Below are 21,372 nucleotides of genomic sequence, written 5' to 3' on the forward strand. Positions count from 1 at the left end.
TCATGTTATTGTTTACATTAAGGGCGTGTTTGGAAAGCCATTCAGGTAATTGAATTTGGTGTAATTGGGTGTAATTACATTGTCTGTCTCGTTTGGTTGGCCATGTTAGCAGGTAATTGGGTGTAATTGACAGAGTGTAATTAAACTCTCCAATTCACATGGGAGACTATGAATTGCGGGTAATTACATGTTGTAATTATAAGTTGATTATTTTTAATTTCTTCCTTTTATTTTTGTTCGTTTTAATATATTTTTTATTTTTATTATTTTAAATGCTTTTTGATTTTTATTAATCTAATATTTTCTAAAATATTGTTTTATTATTTATATTTCATTTCCTTCTTATTCTTTACTTTTACTTCATGTGATTCCATGCAATTCTTCGTAATATCTAAAAAAATCATTAGTATAATTTTGTTAGTATTCTAATTTTTAAATTAAAGTAGAATTCATTGTTGAATAAAGTTATGGACTTACATTTTCCTTTTCTTTTAAATCATATTTATGTATGCTATGTTGAAATTTGACATAAGAGTATTATGTTAATTTTGGGATAAGGGTCTGAAAATACCCAACTTTGGTCGAATTTGTTGTTGCGATACTAAACTTTCCTAAGGACCTATTACCTCCCTAGACTATTAATATTTTAAACATATATATTTGTCCACGTAGACATAAAAAATAATCCAAAATTATAAATAGTAATGTGTCCACGTGGGCACATATATACCTTTAAAATATGCTATTAAATAGTCCAGGGGATAAAAATACGGTATTAAATAGTCTAGGGAGGCAATAGGTCCTCATGAAAGTTTAGTATCGCAACAACAAATTCAACCAAAGTTGGGATATTTTTCAGACATTTATCCCTATTTTTTTTGTTTTAAATTTAGAACTTATGTTATATTTTCAATTTCATTTGTTTTAGTAGTATTGACTCAATATTCCATTGCAAGCTATTATTTTTAAGTTAAACTTGATAAATTATTTTTTTTGTCAAATGTTCTATAATTTTATGACATTATATTTATAATATTAATCTTTTTATCAAACATGCATTTCATGATGTTCATAGCAATTTTGTACTTTTAGTTTTATGATTAATTTACTTTAAAAACTCTACATTGAAACATAGAAATCAATTATTTTTTTATAATATTTGTTAAGAACATATGTTTATTAATTAACATATTTTTAAAAGACAATATATATCTTAAATATTCAATTGAATATCATTTATAAATGCTCTTATTTGTCTAATATATTTTTTTTAATTTTAAATAATTAACTTTTATTTTTAAAATTCAATATAACTTTATGATTACACTTGTAATTACATTGTGGCAAATAAACAAGTCAACCTAATTACTAGGTTGTATATCATTACCTTAGTAATTACACCTATTTCAACTACCTGGTGGCTTTCCAAACAGACAAGAATCATTAAATTTGAGAATGCAAAGAGAAAGATCAATGAATGAAATGAATATTGAAATAAAGTAAAAATATGTACGCTAAGAAATGAATAAACAAACATTATGCATGCAAATAATTTTTCTTGTATTAATTAAGATATATTATACGTTGAACTTCATGTTTGTATTTTTCTAGTTCTAATTTCTACTTGTGAGCAATAAATTTAAATATTGGTCTTTCTTTTTTTTTTTGGTAACACACAATGACTTACGATTCAATCCAATCTAACATGTTTAGAGGAAATGTACCAATAGATCTTGGAATAAATTTCCAACAGATTCAAAGCATCAACTTGCAAAGGAATAAATTTACAGATGATCCTTCTTCTACGGGCGAACTAAGTTTTCTAAATTCCCTCTCACATATATTGCAAGTTCTTGAAATTTTTAATGATGGGAGACAACGACAACAACAATAACAACAATACATTCAGCGAAATTTCACCAAGTGAGATATGAAGAGGGTAGAGTATAAGAGGACCTAGCTAGAGGTCATTTCCAGAAAATCTTTTCTTTTTAAGTTGACATAATTTAATACCTTCTTGATTTTTTGAAATATCAATTATTCAAGACAATTTTTAGAGGCAAAAACATCAACTATTTTGGATCAAGGGAGTAAATGTTTGAGATAACTTATTAAGAGGGGTGTGGGAGATGAAAAAAGTTTTCAAAATGAGTCCACCTAGCACAATAATTTCATGGTATGATTTAGGGGTGGTTATGTAAACACAGGAAAAGGGTTAAAAATGTCCTTAACGTATCTTAAATGGTTCAAAAATGCCTTCCTTCCATCTTTTGGTTTAAAAATGCCCTTAACGTTTTCTTAAGGTTTAAAATTGCCCTTTATTAACAGCACACTAACATGATAAATGATGAGTCATTTAATTAGCCAAATGGCTTCATCTTATTGGTCCACCTAATTTTTAAAATCTAGCCCAAGTTCCCAACGACCCAACCCATCTATGCTACAAAAATTCAAACCCACCCAAAACCCCATCTTCATATTAACCTCCGAAGAGACGCCGACTCACGGAATTTGACTTCATCACCGGCGATGATGACGAACAACTCCAATTCTTGCTACGCCCGGAGGAATTGACACCGGCATACGACTTTATGGATGAAGATATTAAGCTGATTCAGACATTCACTCCTGAAGAGGTTGATAATAAAGACAAATCCGACGTTGGAGTCACCGTAAGGACGATTATGGTTATTGGGTCTTCTTACATTCCGAAATTGAACGTAGAGAAGCCATTAGGTGAAGACGCAAGCTTTACTTGTGCAAACAAACAGGCGATCGGTGTTGCTGATGGTGTTGGTGGGTGGGCGAAGAAGGGTATCGATTCAGGTGTGTATTCAAGGGAATTGATGAAAAACGCTGAATTGGCAATTCAAAAGCAGAGTAGTAGTAGTAGTATTACTACTATTGATTTGATGAAAGTTCTTAATGAAGCTTTTTGGAATACAAAGGCGAAGGGTTCTTCTACTGCTTGTATTCTGTCTCTTTTCGATGACACATTGCACGCGATTAACATCGGAGATAGTGGGTTTATAGTGATCAGAAAGGGAATAATTGTGTATAAATCAAAAGTTCAGCAATCAAGGTTCAATTGTCCTTTTCAAACAGATGGATTGTTTGATAATGTTCATAATTTCGAGTTAGAAGCAATTGTGAATTCGGGGGTGGATTCATGGGAATCAGATGTAGCATAAAAGAACATTTCAATGTCAGCATGGAACAAATTCAAGATTTAGCTACCTTATTATTTGTAGTTCTTCCTTATTTTTCTTTTTGAAACTAATTGAGAAATGGAAATAGAAGATAAACTGAAGGAGTTATGTACTCAAGGAAGAAAGAAGAGAGTTAGGATAAATGGGAACAAAAGACCCAAAATTGATTGGGCTAATCAGGTCAGATTTGAAATGGGTTTCTAACCAAGTGGGTCATATATTTTGAAATAGGTAAAGAAAATCCATATCACAATTGCCATGTCATTGTGTTGTTAATAAAGGGCAATTTTAAACCTTAAAAAAATGTTGAGGGCATTTTTAAACCAAAAGGTGGAAGGAGGGTATTTTTGAACCATTTGAGATACGTTGAGGACATTTTTAATCCTTTTCCCTTTTAGATATGAAAGTCGCAAAACAATGATAGTTTAGAGTTTTTCTAAAACCTACGTGTATACCACTTGGAACTCTTTGAAATTGAGTTTGTCAAACATAATATTCATATGACATGTCATATTCCTCCGAGAGATATTTTAATATGAGTTTTATGAAAGTTTTAAGGCTTTTGTCAACACTCAATAGTCCTTCATATATAAAATTCTTAAAATGATTGTAATAGTTTAGGGGTTTTTCAAGATTGACTTTAAATCCCCAATTTAGGAAAGCATGCATGAATTGCATATGATGACTTTCCCAATAAAGGTAGACTTCTTCAAAGTTCAAAGTACAACATAAGCCATGCAGATCTCTTTTTGACCTTTTTTATATTTTATAGAGAGAAGTATTGAAAATACTCTTGAATTTAGCACAATTTATTAGTTTCGTCCCCGAACTATTGACAGTCTTAAAAGCACTCATCTACATGACTAATCAAACTTAGATACACCCCTTATTTTCCACATGACATAGCAAGTGATCTCAAACTCTTGTAGGAGCATGGGGCTTTTAATAAAAATCCAAGAGAAGTGTTGAAAACACCCCTAAAATTGACGAAATATTTAAGGGTGTATTTCACTCATGTTGCAAGATCGAGGGTGTATTTAAATTCAGTTAATCAAGTAAAGAATGTTTTTAAAACTATCAATAGTTCGACAATGAAACTAATAATCAATACTTTTCTCTATTTTATATATATAAATGAATATTGACTATCTGCAGATTGGGAAACTCCATTTTCTATTTCATCAGAGAGATACAGCAAATCTTTCTCAAGATTCTCATGGATAATTTATATTATAACTTAATTCTTTGATTAAAAATGTTCTCTAAACAATAGACTGCCACGTGTATAGTGATGCCATGCAATTCACTAATTCAAGTTTCTGATTACAAAATTTTCGTCAAATTAAGAAACAGTCTTGAGATCTTGTCAACCTCACTTCCTTTTTTACTATTTCCTCTCATTATGAATGATCTTAATCAAAAGTGATATTCAAGATTTGAAATTCATGAATTCTTACACAAACTGCAAGATAAATACTATACAATAATAACTGGGATCATAACAAAATATTCATAGATCTTTGGTGAATTCCTTAATACATATAAAAGGTAGTGACAAAAGCTACTAAATTCACATGAAACATTACACGTTAAATTCGCCAATTTGACCGTAACACTTCACATTGTTTTGTCAAGCATCTATTTGGCGGAGGTTATATACATTTGGATGATGACATTATATCGTGATTTTATTCTTTAATATTCTTGAATACTGAATATACAAGGCTTATAAATTCAAGCAAATTATTTAACTATCAGTACAGAATCCCACAACCAATGATTTCCCTTTAGCAATGAATTGCAGTCAAGTTCAGTAACATTCAATTAAAAAATGAGAATGTCTCAAACATATTACGTACATATGTTGAACATTGACATTGAACTCTAGATTCTATATTCCAGTGCTAATACATGATATCCTCATTGCCTTTAATTATAGAAGTATATATAGATGTCATTTGAAAAAAAAAAAAAACTCAGGCACTAATAAATTCCCCACACAAATAACTGCTAGAGAAGTTGCACAAAATGGTTTCCATGACTATTATTATAGAATTGCTAGTTTTGTTAACGTACCTCTTGGATACTAATGCATCGAACATTTCAACTGATGAGGCAGCTCTTTTAGCTTTCAAAGCTCACATAACTTCAGATCCAAATGGAATGCTGTCGAAAAACTGGACAAAAGGGACTCACGTTTGCAATTGGATAGGCATATCTTGCAGTAGAAGGCATCAAAGAGTGACATCACTAGACCTCAACGGCCTTAGACTAAGAGGTTCAATCGCCACAGAAATTGGGAACCTCTTCTTTCTTAGTTTCCTGGACATTGGCAACAACAGCATCCACGGCGAAATCCCTGATGAACTCGGCTATTTGAGGAGGCTGAAATACTTGTCCTTGTCAATGAATAATCTCACAGGTCAAATTCCAGCAAGTCTAGGATTACTGAGAAGGCTCGAATCACTTGATCTTTCTGAAAATGATCTCCTTGGATCTGTTCCTTCGTCTATCTTCAATGTCTCTTCTTTGAAGGTCATCAATTTGATTTATAATGCACTGTCTGGGACTTTGCCGAATGACATTTGCCATAATCTTCCGCGGCTGGAGGGCTTACAAATAGCAAGAAATCAACTCTCTGGCCAACTACCAAGCAACTTAGACAAATGCAAAGAGCTTACATACTTGTCCTTGTCATATAACCAGTTCACAGGTAAAAATACTGAACCAATTTCTTTTTCTGCTACTTTTGGTTCATATTGACAATAAAGATAGCAACAATTTTTAGTGAAAACAATGATAGGCTGTTGAGAGGTATAACTTATTGTAACGTCTATTACAGGAAGCTTTCCTAGAGACATGTGGAACTTGACAAAACTTCAACATCTATTTCTTGGATGGAATAACATAACAGGTACTTATAATGTTCTAGTTTAACTGAATCTGCCTACAACTGCATTTATTGCTGGACTTCTCACCTCGTAGCACTAGAGATCTTTGACATTTCCAAACTTGCTCTTCAAGTCATTTATATGAAATTAGTATTTGCATTTCAAAGGGTAGTAGCAGAAAATGTTAGTATAGCTCTTTGTTCTTCATTTTCAAACAACAACAGCAACTACTCCATCGGTTCAATGCTAGTTTGTGATGTGAATCCTCATTATCCATGTTGATCCATTTAGTCCCATCTTCAAGAGGACGTTAAAACAGATTGCGAGGATTGCTGAACTATTTAAAAGGCATACAACTAACAGTTTCCTGTTATTTATAGTAACTTAGTGACTGTAAAGCTGTTATACAGTATTGGACATTTCAGTGTAGTAACCACACAATTCGACATATATTTTACAGGACATATACCAAGTGAAATTGATAACCTATCAGCAATTCGAAGATTAAGTCTACGACGGAACAATTTGGTGGGAAGTCTTCCACCATCTATTGGAAATTTGTCAAATCTAGAGATGATAGACCTAGGTGACAACAGACTATATGGTGGCATTCCTCAGGAGTTTGAACATCTTGTAAATTTGAAAGAAGTGTATCTTGGTCCAAACAGATTATCGGGTGAAGTTCCAAGGCGTATGTACAACATTTCTGGACTAAAAAAGATTTCATTTGTAGCAAATACGCTTTCAGGAACACTTCCCCCAAACATAGGCCATACTCTTCCAAATCTTGAAGGCCTTTACCTTGGGGAAAACCAGTTCACCGGGCTGATTCCTACCTCCATTGTGAATTCCACCAAACTTATCCAGCTTGATTTTGGTCGCAATCTGTTTAGTGGACCCGTACCTATGAATCTTGGAAAGCTACAACAGCTTCAATTCATCAACTTGCAAGTAAACCAATTGAGGAATGATCAATCTACTGGCGAGTTAAGTTTCCTGACTTCATTATCAATTGCAAGTATTTGAAAACCGTTCAAATAGGAGGTAATCAATTTAATGGAAGTCTTCCAAAATCTCTAGGTTCAGGAAACTGGTCCTTTTCCCTTGAATATTTCATTGCCCTTCAAAGTGGTATCACAGGAAAAATACCATCTAACATCAGTAACTTTAGGAACCTGGAGTGGTTAACATTGGGAGACAATAAACTTATAGGATCTATTCCTCCAGTTTTGGGGAACTTGAGGAATTTGAAAAGATTTAGCCTGGAGAAAAACAATTTAGATGGAATTATACCAACTAGCTTGTGTAACATGGAAAACTTGTACCAAATTATCTTGGGGAAAAATCAACTTACTGGCGAATTACCAAGTTGTTTTGGAAATCTTTCTTCTTTAAGAGAACTCTACTTAGATTCCAATGCACTAATTTCCCATATTCCATCAACTTTTTGGAGGAACAGAGATATTTCAATTCTCACTTTGTCCTCCAATTTACTGAATGGGTCTCTTGCAGTAGAAATGGGGAATTCAAGGAGTTTGCGGATATTACATTTACATGGTAATCAGTTCTCTGGTCAGATTCCTAGCACAATTGGCCAACTACAAAGTTTGGTTAGCCTTTCACTGTCAAAGAATATGTTAGATGGTTCCATACCTGAACTATTTGAAGATTTGGTTTCATTGGAACACTTGGATCTATCTAGCAACAATCTATCAGGCATGATCCCCAAGTCCTTGAGGAATCTTGAACATCTCATGTATTTCAATGTCTCGTTCAATGGGCTCATGGGTGAAATTCCAGATGGAGGGCCATTCGTAAATTTTACAGCTGAATCATTCATGGGTAACCCTGCATTATGTGGATCATCACGCTTCCATGTGATGCAATGCAGAGTCACAAGTCTTGAAAGGAAAAGAAAGAGTAGAGTCTTAACTTCTGTTCTTGCATCAGTTTCCTCAGGAGTTGTAGTCACAACCATTTTCATCATTTGGTTTCTGAAATGCCGAAAAAGGAGTACGGAACTTCCTCTAGTTGATACATTTGGTCAGGTACATAAGAGGATTTCGTACTATGATATTTCTCAAGGGACAAACAACTTTGATGAAGCAAACTTGATTGGAAGGGGGAGCCTTGGTTTGGTGTACAAAGGGACACTTGCAGATGGAATGGTTGTGGCAATAAAGGTATTCAATACAGAACTGCAACATGCATTTAGGAGTTTTGAAGTGGAGTGTCAAGTTTTACGTAGCATTCGACACAGAAACCTTGTTAAGGTGATAAGTAGTTGTGCCAATTTTGATTATAAAGTGTTGGTGCTAGAGTACATGCCCAATGAAAACCTCGAATGTTGGCTTCACTCTACTGACAAATTTTTGGATATAACTCAAAGACTAAAGGTGATGATTGATGTGGCTTCCGCTGTGGAGTATTTACATGGAGGTCATTTGTTTGTAGTCGTCCATTGTGATTTGAAACCAAGTAACATACTTTTGGATGGAGATATGGTGGCAAAAGTGAGTGACTTTGGGATATCCAAACTTCTAACAGCTGAGACGCTAATAACACATACCAAGACTTTGGGTACCATCGGTTACATGGCACCAGGTAAATGTTATTATCAAGTTCATTTGAAGATTTTAAATGACGCTAATTATTTTCATTAATGATCGTGTGATTCTTTTTTCTTTTTTTTTTGCAGAGTATGGGTCAGAAGGCAAAGTATCAACCAAGGGAGATGTTTATAGCTTTGGTATTTTGTTAATGGAGACTTTTACAAGAAAGAGCCCTGTGGATGATCTATTCGTAGGAGACTTCACCTTGAAAAGATGGATATGCCAATCATTACCAGACCGATTGGTGGATGTAGTAGACATTAATCTATTTTCACTGGACGAAGAAAATTTTACTTCTAAAGAAAGATGTTTCAAATCAATCATGGAATTAGCTCTTGAATGCACAAACGATTTGCCTGAAGAGAGAATTTGCATGGAAGATATTACTCTGCGACTCAAGAAGATCCTAACTCAATTTCTGCAAAATGTTGTAACAAACTAAATGGTAGTGCTGAAATCTATAGTGGAACTGTCACATCTTTTCTTCACATGCACAAATAGTTGGACTAGTACGTAGAACTTCAACAGATTTAAGGATAGCCCCACCCCTCTATCCTTCTCCATTTAAATACTAGGATTTTTCTATGTGGTAGGGTTCGAACCGTGATGTGCACCTACCTACCATACAAAAAAATTGAATGGTTAAAGAGATCTTGTTAACTGATTACCCAGAAAAAATGATCACTAGATTGAAACTATTTGCCTCACAATACACAAGATAATTTGCAATTTCATTCACACTAGCATTTCTATGAAATATTAGCTGATAGAAGCAGTATTAATACACAAAATACTTACAGTATTAATCCCATTCTCTCCTGCAACATTTGGCTAAAATACACATGGGCCGGGCCACGACAATATGATCATCTCCCTCCTCAGTATGAAGGTGATCTGTTGTGAACTTGTTACTAGTCACTAGAGCCAAGATGATATTTTTGGTGATTGGAAGGCTAAAATGACTTTGTAACAAAAAATCCCTAAAATCTAAACCATAATTATACAGAGGATTACTGTGATTTGAAAGCATCGAACCAGAGAACCGTAATGGTCAACCTAGTTTCCCTCTACTCTCGAATTCCATGGACATTTCTCTAGAAATTCTCGCATTTTCCTAGAACCAAACAGTCCCTATTCAACACAATATTTCTTACAAGATGCTGCTAATCTTACGAATTTGCTAAAGATTTATGCAGCAGAGCTTCAATAAGATGAAAGAAGCTGTCAATGTATCCCAAGAAACAGAGATATGAACACTCAAATTATATAATACGTGAATATGCCCCGTAACTTAGCTTTCTGGACATCTATATTCTTCAACTTTGAAGGAAAGTGTACTAATAACTGTTTAAATTTGTATAAAACTAAATAGTAAAGATGCATGTTTTATGTGACATAATATATGTAGAACGTGATATAAAACAGAAAATTATCATGTAGAATATTACTACATAGGAAAAATATGTTTATTTATTAAAAGGCGTACATGTCAATTGATGTCAAATTAAATAACATATTTATATATTATGTCAACTCATTGGGTTTGGTGGTGGTGAGTAAGACGGGAAGGAGAATTAAGGTGGGGGCATGGCAATTTAACGGATCCAAGGTAAATATGACATAAAAGATGGATGATAAAAATATGTTGAAAATTCTAGTGTTGAGTAAATATAACTTTTTTATTTAGAGTATCAAGACAAATCTAATCTTTTTAGTTCTTATATTGTATTAATTATGGGTGGAGTTGGGATAAATAATAGGAGGAATCTGTTTGAGGGATTCCAGAGTGCTCCATCGTGGAGCTTATAGCGGCTAAATCTTATTTTTGATAGATCACTATTGAATTGCATCAAATTCTTAATTTGAACTTTATATAATGAAATTTAAATAAATCAATAACCAATTTTAAAATAATTATTGAATAAAAAGATATTATTAAACAAATCATAAACTTTAAAATTCAAGTTGTATAAAATTTTCTTTAACAAAAGTTTTCTATATATTACAAAATTTCTATACTCTCTTAGAATTGGTTTTAGGCATCTAGTATTCTACTCTTCGACAATTCTAAGTTTGCATCACTAGTCCCACCGTCCCTATTGTCATGGGATATAATAAGTTTGCAAAATTGAATTGACGATGAATCTTGAAAAGTGTCTTATGTAAAAAAGAACTTTAAAAAATCGTATTATTTCTAATGAGTTTATAATTATAAAATGCACGAAAATTATTGATGGAATTCTGTCGAATGCAATTGTGACGATACACTACTAGAAACAAATGATTTTTTTATCACGAATCAATATAAATTGTGTTATAAAATATAATTGTTTTATTCATTTTTCGTTGAACCATCTTATTGGAAAACACACGATAAAATTTTTGTTGAAATACTGGATAACTTTCTATTTTTTTCCCTACAAGATTTATTTTTTTTGGGATAAGGCACAAGTACCCCTAGACTATGATTGAAATCCTAAAGGCACACCTTTAATTAAACTATGGTCCTATTACCCCCCTCAAATCCATTTTTTTTGTAATTTTGTACACCTTTTTGACTTACGTGGCATCCAAACATCTTCCATGCGCCTCAACTATGTGGAGTCACGGAGTGTGCCACATAAGCCAAAAGGTGTATAAAATTACAAAAAAAGAAATGAGTTTGAAGAGGTAATAGGACCTTAGTTTAGTTAAGGTGTATCTCAGAGACTTTGGTCATAGTCTAGGGATACTTATGCCTTATAACTTTTTTTTTTCACAGATTCAATTAAAATGTCTATAAAAATAGTCATGCATATTATAAGTTTCCGAATAAAGGTAGAGACTCCTTCAAAGTGTAGCATATTCCAATGCAGATTTATTTTGACTTTTTTTTAAATTTATATAAACAATACTTATTGACTATCTGCAGATTCTGCAAGAAGTTAGAATAAGTCTAATAATATAAAATTGGGGAACTTCAATTTCTGTTTCATCAACAGAGAGATGCAGCAAATCTTTCTCAAGATTCTCATGGATAATATATATATTTATAACTTAAACTATTTGATTAAATGTTCTCTGAAGAATAGAGTGCATACAAAACTAACTTCTATAATACTCACAAAAGTATCTTTGAATGATTCTGCCTCGTGTACACTGATGCCATGCAATTTACTAATTCAAGTTTCTAATCATTACATATTTTTTGTCAAATTAAGAAACAGTCTTGGGTCAAGTCAAACTGACTCCCTTTTTACCATTTCCTTCCGTTATGAATGTCCTTAATAATTCATGAGAAAAGCAAGAATCTCACTTAATCAGACACAAATTCAAGTTAACGAATTCTTAATACATATAAAAGGTTTAGATAAAAGCTATTGAATTCACGTGAATCATACATTACATGTTAGATTCGCCGATTTGACATTCTTTGGTCAAACATCTATTCGGTGGAGGTTATATACATTTGAATGATGACATTATACTATAGCCTAAAACTACAACAGTTTAGTCGTGATTTGATTTTATTCTTTTCTTGAATCATGAATATACAGGCATATAAATCCAAGTAAATTATATTTAATTATCACTACAGAATTCCACAACCAATGGGTTCCCTTGAGCAATGAATTGCAGTCAAGTTCACCAACATACAAAAAAAAGAAGAGAATGTTTCAAACATATTACGTATATATTAGAAGTATACACAGTATATATAGATGGCATTTGAAAAAGAAAAACTCAGATACTTCCTAATTCCCTACACAAATATATAGCTGCTAGAGAAGTTGCACAAAATGGTTTCCAGGACTATAATTATAGCATTCCTAGTTTTGTTAATGTACCTCTCAGTTACAAATGCATCGAACATTTCAACTGATGAGACTTCTCTTTTAGCTTTCAAAGCACAGATAACTTCAGACCCCAATGGAATATTGTCAAAAAATTGGACAAAAGGAACTCACATTTGCAATTGGATAGGCATATCTTGCAGTAAAAAGCATCAAAGAGTGACATCATTAGTCCTCACAAGCTTTGGATTTAGAGGTTCAATAGCAAAAGAAATTGGGAACCTCTCCTTCCTTAACAAGTTGGATGTTGCAAACAACAGTTTCCACGGCCAAATCCCCGATGAAATCGGGAGTCTGAGGCGTTTAAACTTCTTGTCTTTGCAAATGAATAATCTCACTGGTCAAATCCCAGAAAGCCTTGGATTTCTCACAAGGCTTCAACTTCTTGATCTTTCTGATAATGATCTATTTGGAAATGTTCCATTTTCCATTTCCAATGTGTCTTCCTTAAAGATCATTGATTTGGGATTTAATCGGATTAGTGGGAATATCCCAAGGGGATTTTGTACTAGGCTTCCAAATCTGCAAGGTTTATTTCTCTCAAAAAATCAATTAGCAGGCCAAATCCCAAGTGGGCTGAATCAATGCACACAACTTATTTACCTTTCCTTGTCATATAATCAGCTCACAGGTAATTAGTAATGTTAATTCAATTCTTGGACTATATATACTTGATTCAGAATCATTTAATCCTTCTACAATGTTATGAGGCTATCTGATTGTGTTCATATATGTATTAACAGGAAGTTTGCCAACAGACATGTGGAATTTGACAAAGCTTCAAGAATTATATCTTGGATCGAATAACATAACAGGTATCTTGGTTCTAAGTCTAATAATATTCTAGTTAATTAGAAATTGTAGTAGTAGCAAAATATGTTCATATAGCTCTTTGTTATTCATTTTCAAACAACAATGACTACTACTACATCGACTCAATGCTAGTTTGTGTCAACTATATGAATCCTCGTTATCCGCATTAATCCATTTAGTTCCCATCAGTCCAAGGTTCAATAATTTAAGTTTTCTAACATTAAAATTTCTCTATGTTTTCTGTTAACATACAAATATCTAACAAGATTAAAAGCATCCTAACGAACATTGAGTATGTTGGAGGTACCAACATGATTGAGCTTTAATATCAACTAGTAGTTGGTATCACCTTTATGGATCTTACTATTCCATTTTGCTCTACTTTTCGCCGAGTCAAAATGGATTCTAACAGATAGTTGGTCTTTCTTTCAACTTCCTCCCATGTGATTTTAGATCTACCTTGTTCCCTTTTTAAACAAATCCAATCACCATATAACATATAACTTATGAGCAGTAAACGAGAATTTGACTGACGATTCGACCTGACTTTATGATCATGTAGTATTGAAGTAGGTGATTTCCAAAATGTTTCGGGCAATAATGGCCCTACACCCCATATTTGCTTTTCAATCTGATTACTTACAATTGATGAATGGACTCTCAAGATCATAACAAGTATTGATCAGCAATGCAATAGAACCTTCTATCTCATCCAACCATCTTGGCTTTTGACTCGGACTTGATGGACCGCCATTGCAGTGATGACTCGGACCACGATGGTTTTGCTTTATATCAGAGAAACTCAGAGCCATACTTCCAGGCAATCCAGGAAGAATTTGAATCTCACCGTGTTTCATGTCGTCCACATGGTTCTTCCATGCTGCAAACTCCATAGCAGCAGCACACGCACCAGAAGTGAAGAAAGAGACAACAGGTATGTCAAATTTCATGAAAATTTCCTTGCTCCAGCTCATCATGACATTTACCACCACAGACATGTAACGCACGTTCCCAGAGACTAGTAAGACTTAACCGGATAAACACATCAGGAATGTGAGCAATTTTGTGCCAGTCTTCTCCTATTCCCTTATCACACCGCTTGCTGGTCAGTGTTGGACATTTCCTAACTGTTAAACTTGTGAGGGCTGTTAGTGAAGTTATAAACTTGCAGTCATAAACAATCAACTCTGTCAGTGAAGTTAAACCTTCATGCCCTTCCTCTGTGTGGGTGTATTTCAGGGAAACTACTGCACATGCCAATGGGGGTCATGTCTTTCATTGCTGCCCACCACAAAGACTTTTCGTTAGCCTTAATTTCTCTGCCAAAGTTTTCCACATAACAACAAAATTGACTCATTCCACATAACTTTTCATTCACAGTTGATACAAATTCATTGATTGAAATTTTATTGAAGAAATAGGCTTTATATTCTCTTTACATGTATTTATTGACGAACAATGCAACTTTATAAGCAACTAAAAATATCGGAAAGTACACCCGTTTCTTTACAAAATTCAGACCCCAGAAAATAACAGTACACCTAAACTAGTTAAAGTTACCATATATTTTACACAATTCATACATATAGCATGTTTGTATATATCCATTGTATTTTTTTACGAGATAGCGAATTCAGTGAACAATTTCACATTCATCAATACCAATTTATATACATATTTCTGACATACAAACATGTAAAAGCAAAAAAAAAAAAATGAAGAAACACCAATTTCTATACAAACATGTAAATCCTTCCATCCCTTGCTGGGGTAGACTCTCTAGTGCGTTGTAAGCTTAGATATGGAGCTAATACTTGTTGCATCTATTTTCCCCCAGACATCCAATTTCATGACAGACAACATGAACTGTTCTGTTTGGTGTTTTTTCCATGTGCCACAATATTCATTCAGAAAGTGATAACCAACAACTGTTAACCAAAAGTGCATTATCCGATAAAACAGCAGCAAGTAGAGTGAATGGATTTTACCTTAACAAGTATAATACAAATTGATCCTTCATTTGTTTCCAAAAGAAAATCGGAAAATTACATAACTCACTAATATATATCCAGATTAGTAATGCGAGCAATTTTGTGCCAGTCTTCTCCTATCCTTTTCTCATAGAGTTTTTCTAGTTCTGGACATCCAGTGACTGTTAAACTTGTGAGGGATGTTAGGTGCTGCAATCCCTCCGGTAAACATTTTATCATCTCACAGTACTCAACAGATAATTCCGTGAGTGAAGTTAAACCTTCCAGCCCTTCCTCGGGGAGACTCTCTAGTGCATCACAACCAAGAATTTCCAGATGCTTCAAGGCAGTGAGACTAACCAGGCTAGTAGGCAGCTCTTTGAGATTCTTGAAAAAAGAGATTTTCAAGCATTTGAGATCTACAAGGCTTCTGAACATCTCTTCTGGGAGTGAAGTCACTTCGTCGTTACTGCTAATGTTGAGGGAAGTAAGAGTGCTAAGATTAGATATGGAGCACAAAGCTGTGTCCCCCTCAATTTCCAATTCCTTGACAGAAGAAAGAGCTGAAAAAACAAATATAGGGCAATGCATAATCTTCATCTCTTGAAGCATGGGAAATTGCTCTTCTGTTTCCTTTTTCAGCAATCCTTTCAAATTTTGAAAGTGGCATATACAAAGTTTTCTCAGGGATGGAAACCTTCGTCTTGTAGGGAATCTAGAATGAATATTATCCTCTTCAACATACTCTACCTCCCAAGACCCGTCGTATAACTGTAGACTTTCTAGACAAGGCAGCTCCCCAAAGGGTGGTAAGTGCGAGCAGTTTTCGCAGCCATAAATTTCAATAGAGATGACTTTTTCCAAAACTGAATGATTCATCCAGTCTGGAAAGCGAAAACCACTGAATCCAAAGATTTTTAAATATTTCAGATTGGGGTGTGGTTTGAGGGCTTCAAGCACTTTAACTTCTTCTGATTCATATCTACGCGGTCCATTCCAAATCATGCTTAAAGAGTGCAGATTTGCTTTTGCAGATAAATTGGCTTCTTTTGCCTCCGTATCATTCTTCACCCTCTCAAGGTGTGTGATTGAAATTGAGCCACGGAGATTTAAATTTCGTAGTTCACCAAGTTTATAACCTTTCTTCCTTCCCACAGCAAAACGACCTAAAGTCTTAAGGCATGTCAATGATACTATCCTTGGTGGCATAGAATTTAATCCATAGCAATGATCAAGTAAAAGATTTTGGAGACTACCAAGTTTACTTGTTTGTTTTGGCAAACAACAAAGTGAGCAGCAATTATTTAGAGCAAGTGTCTGAAGATTTTGAAGCCTGCATAACTTCTTTGGAAGCTTACAAATTTTATTGTCAGACAAGTCCAGGTATCTTAAATGTATTAGATCTCCAATGGAAGACGGTAACTGCTTAAATCCTAATTTACTTAGATTAAGCACCCTTAATGAGACAAACTTTTTCAAGAGCAAAGGAGAGTAAGAAGACACCACTTCAGTGAAACCAATGGACATTGTATGTTTGTAATCTTTTACATTTATTTCGCGGATATTGCTGCTTGATGCACTTGCCGAAAACAGAGATGTTGCCAAATCATGGATGAGATCATGAATCTTGAAATAAGTTTTACTATATTTAACTTCAATCTCCTGGAAGAAAGACCTCAAGTATAATTCATTCCATACTTCATTACCCACATCCTCGGGCTCCAAGTTTCCTTTGGATAAAAGAAAACCATGTGCCATCCAGAGAGCGATCAGATTTTCCTTTTCCATTTTGGTGTCCTTTGGGAACACAGCACAATATGAAAAGCATTGTCTCAAATCAAGTGGAAGGTGATGATAACTCAGTCTCAGGATAGGCAAAATAGACCTTTCATCTTGAGGTAAATTCCAAATCTCATTATCTCTCACATGTTTCCATTCTCTTTCTTCTCTCTTGAAGCGTAAAAGACCTCCAAGAGTTTTGGCTGCTAGAGGCACACCCCCACACTTCTTCACAATTTCCTTTCCAATAGCCACAAGGTTAGGATTTATTTCTACTTGGTGCCCAAATGCACGTTTCATAAACAACAACCAACAATCTTCTTGAGACAGATTTGACAATTCATACGGTTTCAATGTTCCCATAATTGATCCAACCTTTTCAATACGAGTAGTGGTTAGAACAGAAGCACCACTTGCTCCAACCTTCAAGACTGCTCTTAAATTAGCCCACTTCTCTTGATCTTCATTCCAAACATCATCTAAGACAAGCAAATATTTTTTTCCATTCAGAAACTCCTGCAGTTTCTTTTGGAAAGTGGATAAGGCCATGTCACCAAGTGACTTTCGTTCAATAGATTCTACAATTGCCTTTATCAACCTCTTCTCATCAAAATCTTCCGAGACACAAACCCATATTTTGGGATAGAAATGCTCAGTCACTCTCGGATCATTGAAGACCATTTGTGCAAGAGTGGTCTTTCCTAGTCCCCCCATACCAACTATTGGGAGGACTGGAAGTTCTTGAGGATCACTAACATTGTTTATCAGGATTTTCACTATCTCATCCTTCTCTTTGTCCCTTCCATAAACTTCTGGTTCAGTTAAAACAAAACCTGTTCCACGTGATAATTATCAAGACCAAGTGCAAGATGATGCAACCGAAATACTTAACAATAAAAGAGGTATTAATGGTTCTAACAATAAAAACAGAATTCAAGATGGTATTGTGCAGCAGTAAAGAGAGGATGTTGCTTCGCAAGTTGATAATTTGGGGCAGCAATCAATTACTAAACGTTGTTAGAAAGGAAGGTGTTATGTCTGGAACTTTAGATGATGATTAGGGTGGTGTTCATGCTCTTGATTGAGCCATGATTGTGTTGCCCAAACTCTAGAAATCTGAGCAGCAACAAAGTTGAACTGAAGCTGTGAAAAATACAGCATGTTGAGGTGTGGAATTCTGAACAGCTCACAACAGGGCAAGAAGGAGTGGCAACCACTATTACTGAGAAGGAGTTGAAGCTTAATGAGAGGCAACTGGTGGCCGTTGAGGATAATGTAGCAAAAAAAATTTCTTCGGCACCTGTAGGCTGTAGCCGTTATATTGATTGTACATCACGGGGTTTCTCAACTAGAAATTATAAGTTGGTGGAAGTAGTGCTTGCTCCACAAATAGATTTCTAACCTACAAGGTAGGGACATCTTTGAGGAAGGTTAGGAAGAGGCTATATTGGGTCAATGTTTGCAAATGCAGCTAAGGATTTCGATATTTCTCCTAGTCAACAACACAATAACAAAAAGAATCACATAAGAAAGAATAGCTGGATGGTGAGGTGACTGAGGAGTGTTCCAAGATACCTACCGACACGACTGACAAAACGGAATCATATGACAGTGTCAACAACTTTAACAAGACTCAATATATCCAAGAAGAAATGATGAACTATCAAGTGATTTTGTACAGATTTGAAGAGGAAGACAAGTCTCAACTTCAACAAATTACTCAACTTGGGCAATTCTTCTTTGTTAATTCTTTCATTTGTAAACGGAAGTTTGAGGATGATAACTCAACTTTCTTCTTAATTTATCATATGTAATATTAACACAAAGTATGTTATAAACTCTATGATGATCATAGGGTTTCTTGCTCTTTCAAGTTCTTATTTTTTGCATGCTTGTTAATTAGTGAAGGATAATTACCTCATAGGATTAGTAAGGTAAGACCTAACCGCCTTATCTGTATTTCTCCCTGCTGAGGGTTTTATTTATTAATAAGAAAAAAAAATTGCTGCTAGGCAACTACCTAGTGGCAACTGGCATATTCGCTTTTAAAAAGAAGTGAAAATGCATTAAGAACGGGGAAGAATGTTAGAGGATTTCTTAACATTTCTTATTTATGAAAGTACTTTCTATTCTATGACATGGAAGTTAAGTTATCATTAATTGTCACTCCTACAGTCTTGTAATACTAATTTTGTCTAAAAAAAAATTTAAGATGAGTACCTGTTTCCCGTCTAGCAGCTTGTTTCTCTATAATCTTTTCGTGCAAATGAAAATTTCTTCTTTCCTCAGCAATTGCATCTAGTGTTTTTATCATTTCTTTCATCATTTTCCCAACCTTGTGATGAAAAGTTATAACCTTTGGATGACAACGGCCATATTCAGACTGCTTGAATTGTGTGGCCTTAGTTTTATACTCGTCCAAGATGTCATCGACTTCATATGTAGCAGCATTGAGTTTGTGCAACCAATTTTCTAGTGGCTTGTCGTTGAGTTGCTTCTCCTGAGCAGCTTCAAGGACGGCTTTGATTGTAGAAAACATGCTGGAAAGCCTTTGGAACTCATTTTGAAAACCGAAAAGCAATACAAGTTCCCCTTTGAGGAAAGAATTGAGATTTTCTAGCACAACTTGAAGGAAAGCTTGTGCCATACGTTGAATTGACTATAACGAATATTAGATATGTGATGGTAGTCTAGAGTGGAAGCAACTGTAACACAAATTAAAGTAGTTGATGATTAAACAATGAATTTGTATTTCGTTGGCTGTTGGAATGATGCAGGGCAGGGCGTGAAGTTGTATTTTAAAATATCGTGTGGGTGCATTTCAGGGAAACTACTGCACATGCCAATGGGGTCATGTCTTTCATTGCTGCCCACCACAAAGACCTTTTCGTTAGCCTTAATTTCTCTGTCAAAGTCTTCCACAGGACCATAAGACAAGCTTTCTTAAACAAATGAATTTCTTAGAAAAATCTACCTACTAATTGCAGTTATGTGTTAGTATTAGTTGGAGAACGAGAAATTATTTTATATTTTCCTTTCAGAAAAAGTTCAAGTAAATAAATAAACTTCAAATAAGGAAAGAAAATCAGGGTAAAATCCTAACAAATCTTCCCTTTTGGCTGGATTTTCTTGATAAAACTTGATCCACCTTCTTCACATGCATGATAATCTTCGTTGTTCACATAGTCTTCATGTAGCTATACAAAAATCTTCTTTATCAGCAAATTGGTTGCAAATTGATTTGAGACCACCTTGAACCTGTCTTCAACCTCGATGACCCTGGGTCATTGAACCATTAGTTCTGATACCACTTGTTGGGTTATGAAGGAGATTAGAGCGTCATGAGGAAGCTTATAATTTGCAAATCATATGATGATAAATTAGATGACAAATAAAACTACACTAAAAAATATAATATTATTATATGATAGGGGACCAATTGACCTACATAATTTAAAACTAATTAAAAAGAAAAATATTAGAAATTGTTGAGAGAATAAATTTCCCCGTAAATAAAAGTCTTTAAACAACTACATTGTGGATACAAGTTCCCCTTGGATGAAAGTAGTGATATTGCCTAGCAGAACTTGAAGGAAAGCTTCAGCCATATGTTGGAATTCACTGTAACACAAAAGTTAATTGAAACAGATTAAAGTGACTGATTTATTCAAGATCATGTGTGTGGATTTACAATAATTGATCAGTTTGTGAACTCGACTATTCAAAGTAAACAGCATATGTCATGACTTTCATTGCCACTACCAAGACTTTTCTTTCCACAGAACCAAATAACAAGGAATTCAGTATTCTAGTCAATATCACTACGTGGTGCTTCCTTTCCCATTCATTTGAGTATATGCTTTTGAAAAATGATGAGATAATATCTCAACTTGTAAAAGCTCTATAGATCCTTGAAAAATCTATTATTAAAGAAAAAAGGGAAAAATGTCTGAAATGTATCTGAACTTTGACCGAAATTGCTGTAACAATTCCAAACTTTGGGTCGGACCTATTACCTCTGCACTATTTAATAGTGTATTTTAAAGATATATATGTGTTCACGTGGACAAGTTACTATTTATAATGATGCAATATTTATAATGTCCACGTGGACACTTATATATCTTTAAAATACACTATTAATTAGTGCATGGGTAATAGGTCCTGCCCAAAGTTTGGGATTGTTACAACAATTTCGGTCAAAGTTCAGATATATTTTGAGAACCTTTCTTCCTTCCCACAGCAAAGCGCTCTAGAGTCTTAAG

The 21,372-nt window shown here is 34.3% G+C and overlaps 4 protein-coding genes across 4 annotated transcripts; 3 read left to right on the plus strand and 1 right to left on the minus strand.

Annotated features, from left to right (window-relative positions):
• Positions 1-158: 158 nt before the first annotated feature.
• LOC125852642 (probable protein phosphatase 2C 55) lies at positions 159-3,191 on the plus strand. The gene is made up of 2 exons (XM_049532363.1): positions 159-179; positions 2,493-3,191. The coding sequence occupies exons 1-2, from the start codon at positions 159-161 to the stop codon at positions 3,189-3,191; spliced, it is 720 nt and encodes a 239-aa protein (XP_049388320.1).
• A 2,046-nt stretch (positions 3,192-5,237) lies between these two features.
• On the plus strand, positions 5,238-9,171 carry LOC125852643 (LRR receptor-like serine/threonine-protein kinase GSO1). Its single transcript, XM_049532364.1, has 5 exons — positions 5,238-5,922; positions 6,052-6,123; positions 6,561-7,051; positions 7,120-8,704; positions 8,799-9,171. Exons 1-5 carry the CDS (start codon positions 5,238-5,240, stop codon positions 9,152-9,154), a joined length of 3,189 nt encoding a protein of 1,062 aa, XP_049388321.1. The 3' UTR covers positions 9,155-9,171.
• Positions 9,172-12,491: 3,320 nt separating this feature from the next.
• Positions 12,492-13,931, plus strand: LOC125852644 (LRR receptor-like serine/threonine-protein kinase EFR). The gene is made up of 3 exons (XM_049532365.1): positions 12,492-13,176; positions 13,289-13,360; positions 13,921-13,931. The coding sequence occupies exons 1-3, from the start codon at positions 12,492-12,494 to the stop codon at positions 13,929-13,931; spliced, it is 768 nt and encodes a 255-aa protein (XP_049388322.1).
• Positions 13,932-15,053: 1,122 nt separating this feature from the next.
• On the minus strand, positions 15,054-19,853 carry LOC125852651 (putative disease resistance protein RGA1). Its single transcript, XM_049532370.1, has 2 exons — positions 19,328-19,853; positions 15,054-17,940 (listed from the first exon to the last, which is right to left on the minus strand). Exons 1-2 carry the CDS (start codon positions 19,752-19,754, stop codon positions 15,416-15,418), a joined length of 2,952 nt encoding a protein of 983 aa, XP_049388327.1. The 5' UTR covers positions 19,755-19,853; the 3' UTR covers positions 15,054-15,415.
• Between the last annotated feature and the right edge of the window lie 1,519 nt (positions 19,854-21,372).

The sequence above is a fragment of the Solanum stenotomum genome, unplaced genomic scaffold (genome assembly GCF_019186545.1).
Source record: "Solanum stenotomum isolate F172 unplaced genomic scaffold, ASM1918654v1 scaffold3800, whole genome shotgun sequence".
In the NCBI taxonomy this organism is placed as follows: Eukaryota; Viridiplantae; Streptophyta; class Magnoliopsida; order Solanales; family Solanaceae; genus Solanum; species Solanum stenotomum.

Excerpts from the sequence above, each read along its gene's own strand:
- LOC125852644 (XM_049532365.1), top strand. The coding sequence starts at position 12,492 with ATGGTTTCCAGGACTATAATTATAGCATTCCTAGTTTTGTTAATGTAC. Across the intron at positions 13,177-13,288 it reads GTCATATAATCAGCTCACAG|GAAGTTTGCCAACAGACATG; the intron begins GTAATTAGTAAT and ends ATGTATTAACAG.
- LOC125852651 (XM_049532370.1), bottom strand. The coding sequence starts at position 19,754 with ATGGCACAAGCTTTCCTTCAAGTTGTGCTAGAAAATCTCAATTCTTTC. Across the intron at positions 17,941-19,327 it reads AGCTGCTAGACGGGAAACAG|GTTTTGTTTTAACTGAACCA; the intron begins GTACTCATCTTA and ends CACGTGGAACAG.
- LOC125852642 (XM_049532363.1), top strand. The coding sequence starts at position 159 with ATGGGAGACTATGAATTGCGG. Across the intron at positions 180-2,492 it reads TGGGAGACTATGAATTGCGG|AGACGCCGACTCACGGAATT; the intron begins GTAATTACATGT and ends TAACCTCCGAAG.
- LOC125852643 (XM_049532364.1), top strand. The coding sequence starts at position 5,238 with ATGGTTTCCATGACTATTATTATAGAATTGCTAGTTTTGTTAACGTAC. Across the intron at positions 5,923-6,051 it reads GTCATATAACCAGTTCACAG|GAAGCTTTCCTAGAGACATG; the intron begins GTAAAAATACTG and ends CGTCTATTACAG. Across the intron at positions 7,052-7,119 it reads TTCAATTCATCAACTTGCAA|TATTTGAAAACCGTTCAAAT; the intron begins GTAAACCAATTG and ends ATCAATTGCAAG.